General features: G+C 32.3%; 1 protein-coding gene across 1 annotated transcript; it reads right to left on the minus strand.

Moving 5' to 3' along the window:
* Positions 1-251: 251 nt before the first annotated feature.
* On the minus strand, positions 252-716 carry LOC127095247 (secreted RxLR effector protein 161-like). Its single transcript, XM_051033962.1, has one exon. The coding sequence runs from the start codon at positions 714-716 to the stop codon at positions 252-254; it is 465 nt and encodes a 154-aa protein (XP_050889919.1).
* Positions 717-15,634: the final 14,918 nt, after the last annotated feature.

Consider the following 15,634-nt stretch of genomic DNA (forward strand, 5'->3'; position numbering starts at 1 on the left):
ATATTGAAAAATAGCTCAGCCACAACAGGTTTTATGAAAATATCAACAAGTTGATTTTTACTATCAACATGCTCAAAAACGACATCGCCTTTTTCAACATGGTCACGTAGAAAATGGTGATGTATCTCAATATGTTTAGTACGAGAATGTAGCACTGGATTTTTGGTGAGGTTAATCACACTAGTATTATTGCACATTATCGAAATACATTGAAGTTTAATATCGAATTCAAGTAGTTGTTATTTGAACCATTAAATTTGAGAACAACAACTACCGACTGTGACGTATTCCGCCTCGGCAGTTGGAAAAGCAATAGAGAATTGCTTCTTGATATGCCAACTAACTAAGGAGTTTGAAAAGATATGGCAAGTTCCACTAATACTCTTCCTATCCGATTTGCAACCGGAAAAATTGGAATCAGAGTAACAAACCAAACTACAATCTCTACCCTTGGAAAACCAACGCTCATACTTAGACGTACCATGAAGGTATACAAGGATGCGCTTTATAACTTTTAAATGTGATTCCTTAATAGCGGATTGATATCGAGCACACATGGATACACTAAACATAATGCCATACACAGATGCAGTAAGATATAAGAGTGATCCAAACATACCTTTATACCTTTTGACATCAACATCCTTACCGTTTTCATCCCTGTCCAAGTTTCCATTTATGGACATTGGAGTGTTAATTGACTTTGCATCTACCATTCCGAAGTGTTTAAGCAACTCTTGGAAACACTTAGTTTGACACACAAATGTCCCTTCTTTGGCCTGCTTGATTTGAAGTCAGAGAAAGTAATTCAACTCCCCTATTAGACTCATCTCAAATTCACCCATCATAAGCTTAGAAAACTCTCTGACCACTTGAATGTTAGTAGAACCAAATATGATGTAATCAACATAAATTTGAAATATAAGAGAATGTTTTCCTTGATGTTTAATCAAAATTGTTGTATCTACCTTCCCTCTTGAGTATCCTTGATCAAGTTAGAACTTACTAAGCCACTCATACCAAGCCCTAGGGGTTTGTTTGAGACCATATAAAGCTCGTTTTAGTTTAAAACGTGATTAGGATACTCATGATTTTCAAAATCAGGAGGTTGTGAAACATACACTTCCTAATTTATATAACCATTAAGAAAAGAACTTTTCATGCCCATTTGAAATACATTGAAATCTTTGGAGCATGAATATGTTTCCTCATAATGTATGCCCTCCTTTTGGTTATATCCTCGATCCACTACTCGGACCTTGTTCCTAGATATCATTGTGTTTCGTCTAGTTTATTTCTAAAATCCACTTAGTGCCAATGATTTGATGATCTCGCGGAGGTTGGACAAGGTCCCACACATCATTTCTTTTAAATTATTTTAGCTCATCTTGCATGGCCATTAGTCAATGCTCACCAATCAAGGCTTCTTTTGCGTTTTTTGGTTCAACTTGTGGAATGAATGCAAAGTGATAACACAAATTACTTAGCTTAGAATGTGTTGTCACGCCTTTGGTGATGTCTCCAAGAATATTGTCAATTGGATTGTTCTTGGAAGACCTAAAAATCAAAGGAAGATCACCCACTTTAGTTGGACTCACATCCTTCTCCTTTTCAGAATTATCATCTTCCTCCTTCTGAGGTTTCACCACTTTAGGATGACCAATTCTTTTTTCAGTGTCTTTGAGTATGTCTTCTAAAAATACACCTGCATCATGAAAAGAAATATCTTTTCCAACATTTGTAGGATAAGTTTCATCAAAAGTGACATGCACAGACTCTTCAACAATAAGTAATTTCTTATTATACACTCTATAAGCTTTGATTGATTAAGAGTAATCACTTATATTACTTCACTATGAATGCCACGATATAGTTTCTCTTGTATCCAGATTTTTAGCATATTATATATAAAAATAATGGGTTAAATATACGACACCCTCCTGCAAAGTAGGCGAATTTTTCTTTACCTCTATAATATATTTTTTAGATCCCCCCTGTAATTTTTTTTCTCTTCTCCTACAGACTTTCATGCAACACTTGTCAATAGATCAACTCCATTCCACCTAAAATTGTTATTTTCGTATGTCATATAGAACTCTTCCAAGCACTTCTTTATGAATAAGCTGTTGGTGTAAGCCCTAGAGGCCAATACTTTTGGTACTTGTATCGAATTATTTATTAATAATAAAAGGTTTTTTCTTTATTATGTTTGTTTAATAAAGTCCCTAGAATAGCTAGTCCGTTTAATGTATCAAGTGTGACTTAATCACGAGATCCCATTAAACATAAGGATAATATTCTTAAAGTATCCGTAGTCGAGCTTTATTATGAAATGAGATAACATTAAAGCATTAAGACTATTATGTATATAGATTGATGATCACATCTCATGGATCATGGATAAGGAGTTATCAAGTCTTAAACATAGATATGAATATTACGAGTAATATTTATACTGGATTGACTCGCTATGAGAATACTATATAGAATGTTATGCAAAGTATCATAAGTTATTCTTATGGTGATAATGGTGTATACCACCCTTCGACCTGAAACCACTATGGACCCTAGATGTAGAGTCGAGTGTCTTATTGTTGATCAAACGTTGTCCGTAACTGGATGACCATAAAGACAGTTGATGGGTACTCCACGAAGCATGCTGAGGGACATGAGTGACCTAGATGGAATTTTCCCATCCTGCGTAACAGGATAAATGTCTACGGGCCCAATATTGAACTTGACAAGGATGACACAGTCTATGCCTTGTGTTCAATATAGATATAAGGGTAAAAGGGTAATTGTACACATAAGTATTATCATAAAAGGATTTGTCAGATCACATGACATTTTTGTGTCTTGGGTAGCAGTGACGTATTGCTAGATACCACTCACTATTTATTATGTTAAATACGTGATTTAATATAATTGCCAATGCCGCGAAAACCTACAGGGTCACACACAAAAGGACGGATTGATGAGAGATAGAGTAACTAAGGAACGCCGTAAGGTACGGTGCACTTCAGTGAATTAAAGAACATTGTAAGGTACGATGTACTTAAGTAGAATACGAAATATGGTAAGGCACCACGCGCTTAAGTGATTTTGGAATATTATAAGATATGGGTCACATACACTTAAGTGAGATTTTTAGCTTGCAGCCCACACAAGTGGTTCTATAAATAGAACCCTTGTGCAGAAGCATTTGTGCAATTGTAATTTCGTTTCTCTCTCTCTCTCTCTGTCTCTCTCTCTCTCTCTCTCTCTCTCACTCACTCAAAGCCTTCATTCGTATCAGCTAGCACTGAGATTGAAGGAATCCGTTCGTGTGGAGTGAGTAGAGGCGTTGTCACCATTTAACGTTCGTGATCGGTCCGTAGATCTGCATCAAAGGTTTCAATCGCCACAAGAGGTAACAATTCTATCACTAATCATGCCCATTCGTAAGGATCACTAAAGGAGAAATTTTTAAATTCCGTTGCATTTTGGATCGCTCTTCTCCTACATAAACTACAGGAAACAAATAATGGGTTTCACATAATATTGACATGTTCCATACTAAATAAACAAACCATTCAAATTCAAATTGCTTATAGAAAGGCATAACAACATACAATTTAAACCAGGATGTTCATCAATTAATTTGAACTTTTTAAAATGATATTTTTGAATCTATGCATATTTGTAAAATTATCATTGGCTATATTTAAAATTCAAGATCTTGCTAATTATAATTTCATATTCAAAATAGCGACAACCATTTAACCAACTAAGCCCAATCAAATTAAGTGGCTTTGGTGACATGATCATACCAATGCAATTGTGTGTTATAAAAACATATCATGGAGAAAATAGAGGATAAAATAAATTATCTTTAATGATCAGTTCGTTATAGAATATTTATCAAATATATTCTTTTCAACTGCATCACATCAAAATTATGACGTAACGTATTTCATCCCAATAACTAAAAAAAAATTGACTTCTTCTTCCATGGACCATCTGTTTTCTTTTTCATATTTTTTTTTATCAAATTCATTCTCAAAATCTTTTAATATTTCTACAATTTCGATTCCTTTTAACAAAGAAGGTGCAAACCTAAGTTCTTTCTTTCCATTAAATGACATTTTATTTGACTTCCACGCATGGCTCATTGGTAAAAAGATGCGATGACACATGTAGCACATCTTGTGGTTGTTTTTTAAATACGATGACTCAATGTTTGTTGGGGGAGTTTTTCACTATGGAGTATTGACCATTGTATGGGACTTCTACTTTTTAGAGCAACACCTTTATGGGAGACACACCACATATTCACCTAAAACCTTAAGGTGATAGGTGGTGGGTTCTCTCACTTATAAATGCTCAAGTCTCCATATTTCCAATCAATGTGAGACTATTATCCACCCTACTCACACTTGATACATTCTCAACACTCCCCCTCAAGTGTGAGTCCATAATGCTACCCCAAACTCTCATATTTCCAATCAATGTGAGACTATTATCCACACCACTCACACTTGATACATTCGCAACATTCCCCCTCAAGTGTGAGTCCACAATGCTCCTCAAACACTAGTACCGCACGAAACGTTTCTTATTGCACTATCATAATTTCATAAAGATGAGATAAGTAATTTCATAAAGATGCATAATTTCATAATTTCATATAAGTATTTATTGCATTACTAAAAGGAGCTCCAATTATAGCATTCGGTCTTTGACACCTAGGTTCGTCCCTGTTTAGAGGTTATGCATTCTGTCAAATTACAAGAACTCTAGTTCAGTTTTTAGTAAGTTCTTGTCGTGTTATGCATTCAAAATGTATATTTTTTTTAATATATGACCTTTTTTTAATGAATTAATATGTTTTCAACAAAAATCACACAACACGAATTAAAATATGTTTTGAATGTTGTAACATAAATAACTTCTGTTGAAGTTTTTGTTTCTGAGTCAATGGATGAGAAACCCGTTAAGTTAGAAAGATATCTAAAATTTGGAAATAAAACTAATCACATGGCACACTCAAGTCTAGAGTCAGAAATCACAAATCAGAAAACTATTCCTCCAAATACATAGATAAGATAAATCTAAGAGAAATTACAAATCATAAAATTATTCCTCCAAATACTTAGATAAGAGAAATTACAAATCAGAAAATTATTCCTCCAAATACATAGGGACCTTACCCATTTCGTATAATTTTTAATACTTCCATCACAATCATAATGATTAAATATAACATGCTTTGGATGTTTTTCGTATTAAAGCACTTTTTACAAGGACGCCAAAAAATCTCATTATTTTTAGGAAGTTTTTTTCCCAGCGAAATCAAGAAATTGTATCAATCCAATCTCATACTTTTTACTTAATCTATTGGCTTTCATCCAACTACGATCCATAATCATATAAAACTTCTGAAAATAAAGTAAAAACAATACACAACCAACAAAACAGTAAACAACAAGACAATCTCAAAATAATAACAATAACAACAACGACAACAAGAACAACAACAACAAGAACAACAACAACAAGAACAACAACAAACAACAACAACACCACCAATAATGGAGAACTTGTACATACCGGAAATGTGATGAGAGACTTGTAAAGCAAAGTGTTGGTTTCAAAAGGAATAAAGACATAGAGAGTTTTATCTCGGTTTATTTAAAAACCAAGGTATAATATCCGACGTGAAATCTATAAAAATTAAGACGCATTTTTGGTTCTAAATAAAACTTAAAATTGAAGGAGTTGGAATCGAATCTCAAACCCTAAACAACTATTTGTGGCGGTTTTTGTAAAAACCAAGGAAAAAGATTAATTTTTTTAAAAATAAAACATGGTGCTTCTAGGAGCTATACCGTCAGTTGCTTATTATTCAAGGTGTAAGCTTCGTCATGAAAAGCGTTATTTTTAGTAGTAATCACATTGTCTCCCGTATTGAAAGCTTTAACTATCTAGCATTTATCTCGCATTGGAGGCAAATCGTTCGGTAGCTCATTTGCGGCCAATTCCTTGAAATCCTCTAGGATCCCTAGCACTTCTTTTGGAATTGTTGTTTCCTCCTTTACAACACTCATCAGCCCTTTACCGAACACTTGACAGAAAAATTTAGTTTCTTTAACAGCCCCATCAAGCTCATTTCACTATGTGTCATCACCAAGAAACTAGACTTCTTTCCTCCCGAAGTCTTATCAAAGTGCAAAACAGCAGCCATAGTAATTTTATGTGTGCCACATGTAAACATCATCACATTATCACGTCCTTGATAAGTAATATTATTATAAAACTGCCAAGGCATACCAAGTAAAATAGGACACACATCCATATCAAGAACATCACAAAGTACCTATTCTCTGTAATGTTTTTCGATGGAGATAAGAACTATACTTGCTAGTGTTACTCGAACTTGGGAGCCTTTGCTTACCCAACCGAGGGTGTATGGCTTCTCATGGGATTCTGTTGACAATTTCAAATGATCTACCAATTTATGTGATACTAGATTCTTCGTACTGTCACTATCCACAATTAGATTACACACATTGTTCTTGATAGAACTGTGTGTTTTAAGCAAATTTTTGAGTTGCTCTTCATCTTTGGATGCTAGTAAAAATTTCTACAATACAAAATTGACTCTCTCTTCAGATTTCTCCTCTGCAAACTAAACTCCTTTATATTCGTCGTTCTTAACTGAATGTTCTTCTCTTTCCTCCTCATCTTCCCTTTCTTCCTCAACAACATTGACTCTCCTTGTTAGAGAAACATTTGATTTATGACCTCTTCCATTACAACGATAACATGTGTCTCCAGTGGGTTTAACATATGAATTATTCTGCCTCTGGACTGGTGATTTACCCTACTGCACACCATTAGGGTTTCTAGTCCCCTTATTCTCAAGGTTGGAATCGCTGGTTGTTGTACTCTTTTCCTTGTCGCCAGCTGATTCAAATTTATTCCAAAGGGAATGCCTAAAAGATGAGAAATTACAAGTTAACTTCTCCGTTAATTCTGCCTTCAAAGCTAGACTAGATGCCTAAGCTACAGTTCATACAGTCTATAAACACATCTTTTCCTGCAAGGATCCCTTTAGGCCACTAATGAATTGAGCCACTTTCAGGCTCTTTAATTCTTCCAATTCATTTCACTCAAAAAATGCAGGAACTCAACTATATATTTAGTCACATTTCTCTTGCCCTAAACACACTCAATATACATCTTATAAAGATTTTATTCATAATCCTCTAGTAAAAACCGCTCCAAGATCAATTGTTTCATTCTTCGCAAATTTTTGACTGACCATTTCATTTGCTCTGCCTTTGAACAACAAGTTTATCCCGCCTGACAACAACATTACTCTTCATCCTAATTGCCACCATCTTAACTTGCTTATTCTCAAGGACGCCCAAAAAATTGAAGAACTTGTTGACGTCAATCTTCCAACCCAGAACTCCTCCACTCCCATCGTTCCACATAATAATGGAATATCACCAATCACTCGATAATTATGGTTATGTCGATTCCCATGATCAACTACCTCTTTCTCAAAAGGTTCTTCTCCAAAACTCAATTTTTTATCAATAATAACACGACCATTGTCTCCACATTGTGGAAACCAAACATGTTCTCTTCCCCTATCTCTTTATTGATTCCCATTGTTGTTAGCATTGTTTATCTGATTTGCTAAATTCTCCATCTATCCCGTTAAACTAGTTAGAATCACGCTAAAAGTCACGGTAATTCCCTCAAGATCTTTTTTGTCACTGATTGGTCTCTCATGGTTGATCAACTTCAAAAAAAACACGAGAAAACTCGCTCTGATGCCACTTGATCAGTCGAAAACAATATGGATTAGTAAGCGCTAAACCTAGAATGAGAACACGGGATTGCAAGCACAAAACCTGTCAGATAAACTATGGAATCCACCAAATAAAGAAAATATTGAATTTTATTATATCAAAAGATAACCTTGACGGTCACATTCAAAAGTGTTTAAATACAGAAAAAGAAATCCTAATAGGTTTTTAATCCAAAATAGAAATAAAATAGAAAAAAGAAACCCTAATGGTCTTTTAATCCAAAAAAAGAAATAAAATAGAAAATTAAAAAAATATTAAAATATTGCTTTTGGATCTGAAACAAATTCGGATGGCTTAAAAAGTCTTCCTACATCATTAATAATATGTTTTATAGTAATTCGGTTGAATTATGCAAGCAACACTTTAAAAGTAATATGTTGAATTTAATGAGTAAGAGAAAAAATTCACTACAAGAATAAACCTTATTTTTGCCCAACATTTAAGAAGGACACTACCCCTGAATAAAAAAATAGTAATTTTAAATGGTTTTTGGCCAACAAATTCTTGTACTTCCTGCACCTTTTTAAAGTTGTCGATGAATTTTGCTCTATACATGCATTGATATCGCTGGAGATGTCATTAGTGTTCTTCTCGAATCTTTGATTTTTTATTGTCGTCGGGTATTTTTTTCCTTCTCTTTGTGGGGATGTTTTTTTCTCTTGTTTTTGATGTTTGGGCACTTCCAATGTTGTTTTGATTATATGGAAGACGACTCGAGCAAAGACTTTAGATTTTAAATTGAGTCAATTTTTTTTAAATCAGTTTAGTTATATTCATATAAAATAACAAATCATTTACATATATTTTCATAGTAGATTGTGTAAAAGAAATATCTGATATTTTTTGTCTTTGATTCAATTCTTTACATCTATAAAATTAATTTCTAAAGACAGGTTTGTCTATGTTAACTCCCTAGGTCCTAGAACTTTCTGCTCAGTAACAAATATCAAAATAAATATTCTTCCTCCTGAAGTCATTTGTTTGACATCATATTTATCACAAATGTCACCTTTGGACCTTGTAACTATTTTGGTCTCCTTCTCATTGGACTGCTTTTCGAACAAGGTTGGATAGGAAAAGTCTAGAACGATGGTTGGATGGACTTTTCTCCTGATTTAAAAGTTCAGAAACAAAGTTATTTAGCAGAAGCTTAATAAATAAAATAGTTGGAAAAACCTTTTTTTTTGCAGTAGAAGTATTGTATGCAGTGATTCTGAAATTAATAGAACAATGCTGATGATGTGGAAATTAGGTAGTTAATCTACCTAATTCAAATGGAGAAATTAGAATATCTTTAGATCAATTTATCAAACAGTCTAATATTACAAAGAGTACATATTAATCACCAAAAAGATTAAATTTAAGATTAAATCCTAGATCATACAAACTATAAAAACAGTTAAATCTACCACTGTTAAGAATGTGTGATTTGGGCCTAACTCAACCCTACAAAACCGGTTGGTAGAGTGAGGGCTGCCCCCACTTATAAACTCATGTTCAGGCCATATATTGTCCGATGTGGGACTCTTAACAACCACGTGCAAGATCTAATATCAAAATTCAACCGAAAGAGAGAAACCATGCACCAAGTTATATATTGGTTTTATGCCCCCGTCTTTGCTTGTTATTTAATCCAGTCTCTGATGGAGATCTATTAAAATCTATCTTGGACTACTTTGGTTTATGGTTACATAGTTGTTTGGTTACAATATGAATATCACATAAATTACTAAGAAAATGCTTAATGTCTGGGTAATCTATTTTACTTTCTTGATCTTCTTCGATCTCCAACTCAATTAACCAAGCTTGAAGTAAATATTCTCTTATAAATCATAACTTCAACACTTTAAAACCTTCAATATCTTAAAATTTCACTTCAAAAATAGTTTCTTCAAAACTCTACTCAAAATCCTTGAACCGAATCTTTGATAGAATACGACAGCAAAAAAACTCCATACCTCTTTAGAGAATACACTTCTTTTATTTATTTGGAAATTCACTTCTATAACTCCACACCAGACCCTCTAACTAGAAATATTAAATCATATATCAGCCCTCAACTGAAATCCTCATAAATAATATTACACTCTCTAGATGAATCAACCTTCATGAACAAGTTAAAGCTTATTGTGTTTGAGACAGAAAATGAATTTTCTAGAAAATCACTCACTCGATTTTTGATATGATAGTGAAAAAATGAAGAGAAAATAGTTTGTATGTGCTTGAGAAAAGGCACAAAGTTAGTTAAAAAAATCATTAATGATTCGAGTCAACAACTTGCAACGAATCAAATCAAGCAACAAAAAAGAATGAGATTTTCAAGCTGTGACTCAAGTCATGCGACTCGATGTATAAAATTTCATTACTTGAGTTACATTTCCATAACTAAAAACAAAATTGAAAAACAATCAAGAATTGAGTCATGGTAAATCACATTTCCCGAAAAAAATGTGATTCACAAAAACTTACTTGACTTGATTCAAAGAGAAACATGACCTGAGTCATGTTTTTCGAAACCAAATATCTGGAAAAAATGTTACATGAATTGATTCACACAACTACATGACTCGAAGAATTTTGACAAAAATGCTTGACTCGATTCGTCATCAATCTTGACTGAATGCAATAAATGTTGACTATAGTCAAACTACCATTTTATGCATGGATTTTTTTCTTTTTAACCTAGTGTGAGTACATGGCTTGTGCTAGTAACTCAAATACAATAAATTAAATTACAAAAAAGAATCAAAATAATTTAACCGATAAGTTTATCCAAGGAGATATTTCGTCGTCTTTATTGTTGTTTTATGTGATGTGTAGGTAACTTTGTCAAGTGGTATTAATGATGAAAAGTCTTTCAATAGTTATTGATGATGAAATCTAAGCAAGAAAGAATTTATCACAAGTCTCATCAGTCAAATGTATCAAGTTCCAGATCAAAGTTCTAAAAAATGTTGAATCAATCAAAGGAATTTGAAGATGTACAATTAGTGCTTTATATAGGTTTTGATAGGTTAATTTTAAACAAAGCAATATTAGGTCTTTAGGTAATAAAGCAATGCGCGCACACACATAAAAAAGTATTTCAAAACCTTTCATCTTTTGATTAAAATTCTTAAAACCAATTTGAAAAAAGTAGTTAAAGTTACCTGGAGACAAAAAGGGTACTACAAACCTACCCCAATAGAATGTTGAGGCATTATCAAAGCTCTTGAGCTAGCGAGGAAGGTGGATGTGAAATGGGTTAAAGTTGTGAAGAATTTTAAAGAAGTGGTAACTAGGGTTTTAGAGAAAGAGATATAAAGGACGAAAATGAAAAAGACATAAGTCATTTAGGGCCCTTTATTGAGAAAATCAAATAAAACCTTATGAGCTTCAGTTGTGGATCTATCCATCACATTTGTAGAGAGAGTAATTAGGTGGCCCATGGTTTGGCTTAACAAGCCATTCAGGAAAGTAATAAGGGATTGCTCTTCCCACCCTTAGTGGTGAAGAGCCACTCTTAGAAAACCCAAAAATGACCTTGGAATAATGAGAAAGTTAACATTTTTAGGCCCCACATACACACCAAAACACTTCTTAAGTAAGCCAACTCCATTTTTCCAAAAAATAATACAGAAGTTAACCTCAGTATTCATGGAAGGGGTGGGTATGTAGGTTAAGTTACATACTAACCCTTAGACACTTTTTAAACTCATGATACTGTGTTTATTTCCCCACTACCAATTGGATAATACAAAAGGTACCTTCCGTATTAACCCCCAGGACATTAAGTTTCTCACATAGGAAGTATTTTTGTTAAAAAATTGACATATTTTAATAAACCTTATATAATTCAATCATATCATACATTGATCATTAAATACAATAAAAATACCATATATAATCAATCAAACAATAAACTTATGTAATTCAATCAAAATACCATTTTTTTAAATAAAATGCAACTATGCATTGTTCACAAAATACAAACCAAAATACAAATGATTAAAATACAAAGAAAAAGCTAACTATTGGGTATATCTGACCCTCTGGTTCTTCCTCTACCTCATGTACTTCAAGGCATGTCATTCCTCAATTATCATGACTTCAACAGTAGCCCTCCCTGAAGCAATACAAGAAAAAAATGGATTTTTCCAGAGGTTGAACCCCTCACAACGCCCAATAATTTGATGGTTGCATCACCTCGCAAAACATGTCGTGACAACTTTTTTGTTAGGGGTTTAACCCCTCACAAACTTGCTTGGTATTAACCCCTCACAAAAAGCTATAAACATGGCAGACTATCACACTAGGACATAGAGTCACACATAGTTGCAACAGGTCGGACTGGCAGGGTGATGTAACATATTTTGCTAGGGGTTAACCCCTTGGCAAGGTAGCGTGATAATTTAAAACTGTGGGGTACATCTAACAACATTTAAAATATTATATAAAAAATATTATTATATAAATTAAAATAAATATATTTTTTAAAATTTTTATAATAATATAATTATAATAAATATACATTAATATAGTAAATAAATTTTCAATTTTAAAATTTGTAAAAATTAAGTTCAAATAAAATTATAAAAATATAAAAAATAATATTTAATAATTAAAATAAATAGTGATAACTTATAATTTCAATATAAAATTCAAAACAAATATCATCTACTCAATCATATGAGTCATCCTCCTAGTTCTCATCTTCTACATTATGTTGTCTTTGTCCACCAACTCCTCCAAATCTGCCATCTCCGACAAAACTTCCATATCCACCACCTAAAGTTTGATTCATTTGAGAATACATAAATTGTTCAAATTTTTGTGCATGCTCATTTACAACTTGCAATGCTTCCTCCAACTCCAATTATTTTCTCCTCATTCCATTCTCCAACTCTAATTGTTTTCTTTTAATTTCATCCTCCAACTCTAATTCTTTTTTCCTCATTTCATTCTTTTTGAGTGTTTTGTGTGTCTCTCTCTATGCTAAATTTCTCACAGTTTATACCATATCAACGGTTAAAATTAGTGTTTTAAAACCCCGTTTATGCCGGTCGGACTTGTTAAACCATTAACCAGATGGTAGAGCGGTCTCGCAAGACCATATGACCATAGTTGCAATTGACTCGGTGAAAACAGGTGTAACCAGGTTTGTTCCCTGGTCATACCAGTGAACTAGAGGATTTCTTGATCTAGTGGGTTGATCTTTTTAGTTTATTTTTTAACTTAATTTAAATTTTGATCCTTCTATTTTCATTTTTCTCACTTTTGGTGTCCTTGTTTTAACATCCTATGTTATTAACAAAAGTTTTGAAAAGAATCTGATATTTTAGCTTATATATAATAATTTAAAAAATAAAAATGTAATTATATTTAAAAATTAACCAAAATTTTGAATAAAAAATCATGTTACAAAAGAAAAATGAAATTATATTTTCATATTATTTTTAGTATAAATCACATTATTTGGAAGAAAAAGTTTATGTTACAAAAGAAAGTGTTAGGGAGTCCGGGAGAGTCTGGAACACCAATGGACACCTAATTCTTCAGAGCCACAAGAGAGGGAGACAACACATCTCAACCAAAAACCTTAAGGTGTTAGGTAAATGGTTCATCTCTCCCATAAATCCAACATTCCACCCATTTATAGGCAACATTGAACTTTAACCACTCACACTTGCACCTAACTTCTCCCCTACAAGTGTGAGTCCACCACATCCTATATAGGATCCACCACCGGGTCCAGGTCTCGTTCCTCCACCAAGTCGAACCATAACTCTAATACCATTGGTGGGGATTCCGGGAGAGTCGGGAGCACCAATAGAAAGAATGTTCCAGAACCACAAGAAAAGGACATGTCACATGAGATGTGGCGTCTCCCTCTCTTGTGGTCCTGGAGCATTGGTCCTATTGGTGCTACCGTCTTCCCGGACTCCCCAACAATGATATCAAAGTTGTGGTTCGGCTTGGTGGGGGAGCGAGAGCTGGATCCATTATTGGATTTTTTTTATATGATATGGGGGACTCACGCTTGTGGGAGAGAATGTTGGATGCAAATGTGAGTGGTTAAAGTCTCACATTGCCTATGAATGGATTCAATGTTTGATTTATAAGATAGATGACCCATTTATCTAACATCTTAAGGTTTTTGGTTGAGATGTGGTGTCTTCCTCAATTGTGGTCTTGAAACATTAGTCTCATTGGTGCTCCCGACTTCCCAAGACTCCCCAACAGAAAGACATAAATAAATTTTCATATTATTTTCAATATAAATCTCATAATTATTATTAACTTTTTCAATATAAATCTCAATAAAAATCACATTGTTTTTATTAACTTTTTTATTTATAAATTTCATTATTATTTTTAAGTAAAAGTCACATTATTTTTGTTAATTTTTTATTTATAAATTTTTATTTTCTACTTTATCTTTTATTTTTTAACTATCTATATAACGCATAATATTTGTTTATGATCTATATTAGTTTATTAGTTCACGATAATATTATATCATACAATTATTTTTCTTACTTTTATTAATTTATAAGGATTAACAAATTAGTATGTTTGGAATTTGAAATTTTATTTAAAATTTTTATTTAACTTATTTGCATGAATAAATTCATATATATTTTTCATATATTTTATAAGTATGAAATTTATGTTAAAAATTTTATTTCATAAAGTTTTTTTAAATTTATATAAACTGAATTAGAAGTCAGGTGGTCTGATCAGTGACTCACTCATCCGACCACTAATCCAGTTACCAATCTAAATTTTAAAATATTGGTTAAAACTAATAGGATCGGTAGGATTTGCCCATGTTGTTACTACTACTTCAAAATGCCGCAATAGGTAGTGTGGATGTTGTCTTTTATACTCCTCGTACACACACATAAAAAATTTAAATAAATTAAAATTTATCAGAATTTAAATAAATTAGTTATATAAAAGAATTTAAATTTTTTAGTTATACAAAATAATTAAAAAAATTATTGAATATAATAAAAAATTACTTGAATTTTTCTAAAACGTTAGATTAACAAACTCACCATTCTTCTTTTTATAAGTCATCTCATGAAACCAATTAAGAAGTGGAATTCTTCCCATATCATCAAACTAATTAAAATCATAATTAAAAAACTATTATATTTAATTAATATAACTAATAAATAAAAACATAATTAAAAAATAATTAAACTTATCATCCAATAGGAAATTAAGTCTTGGAATAATTCCACATACATCCAATAGGAAAATAATTGTTGGAATAATCCTACAAACCAGGACAATATTTCTCGTATGCATAGGGAAGTCTTTGAAGGAATGTGGACCGTTAACAAAAGTAAAATGAAATGCCTACATTTAAGTTGACCAAAGATAATATATACTACAAGAATCCTAATCGGTTATTTCTTGCTTTACTGAAAAAGTAATTTCAATAAATAATTAAAAAAATCGCCATTTGATATTGGTTTAAAGTATGTAACAATCATAAAAATAATATATAAAGATCAATAAACTAAAAAAGACCAAATACTTTAATTAAAATTTGATTCTTTAGAAAAATATAAACTTCATTATAACACAATATAATACAAAGTTTGACTCAAAATGGAGAAACCCTAATCACAATGATGCAAAAAGACATATGAAAATGCGATCAACTGGAATATCCAATAAGCTTGTAAAATTCATTCATAGCATCAATGTTATCATTGAAACAAGCAGTATTTTGAATCTTGTCAAGGTTCTTTCGAGCAACTTCTCTAATGTTTTGGATC

The sequence above is a fragment of the Lathyrus oleraceus genome, chromosome 6 (genome assembly GCF_024323335.1).
Source record: "Lathyrus oleraceus cultivar Zhongwan6 chromosome 6, CAAS_Psat_ZW6_1.0, whole genome shotgun sequence".
Lineage (NCBI taxonomy): Eukaryota > Viridiplantae > Streptophyta > Magnoliopsida > Fabales > Fabaceae > Lathyrus > Lathyrus oleraceus.

Excerpts from the sequence above, each read along its gene's own strand:
- LOC127095247 (XM_051033962.1), bottom strand. The coding sequence starts at position 716 with ATGGTAGATGCAAAGTCAATTAACACTCCAATGTCCATAAATGGAAAC.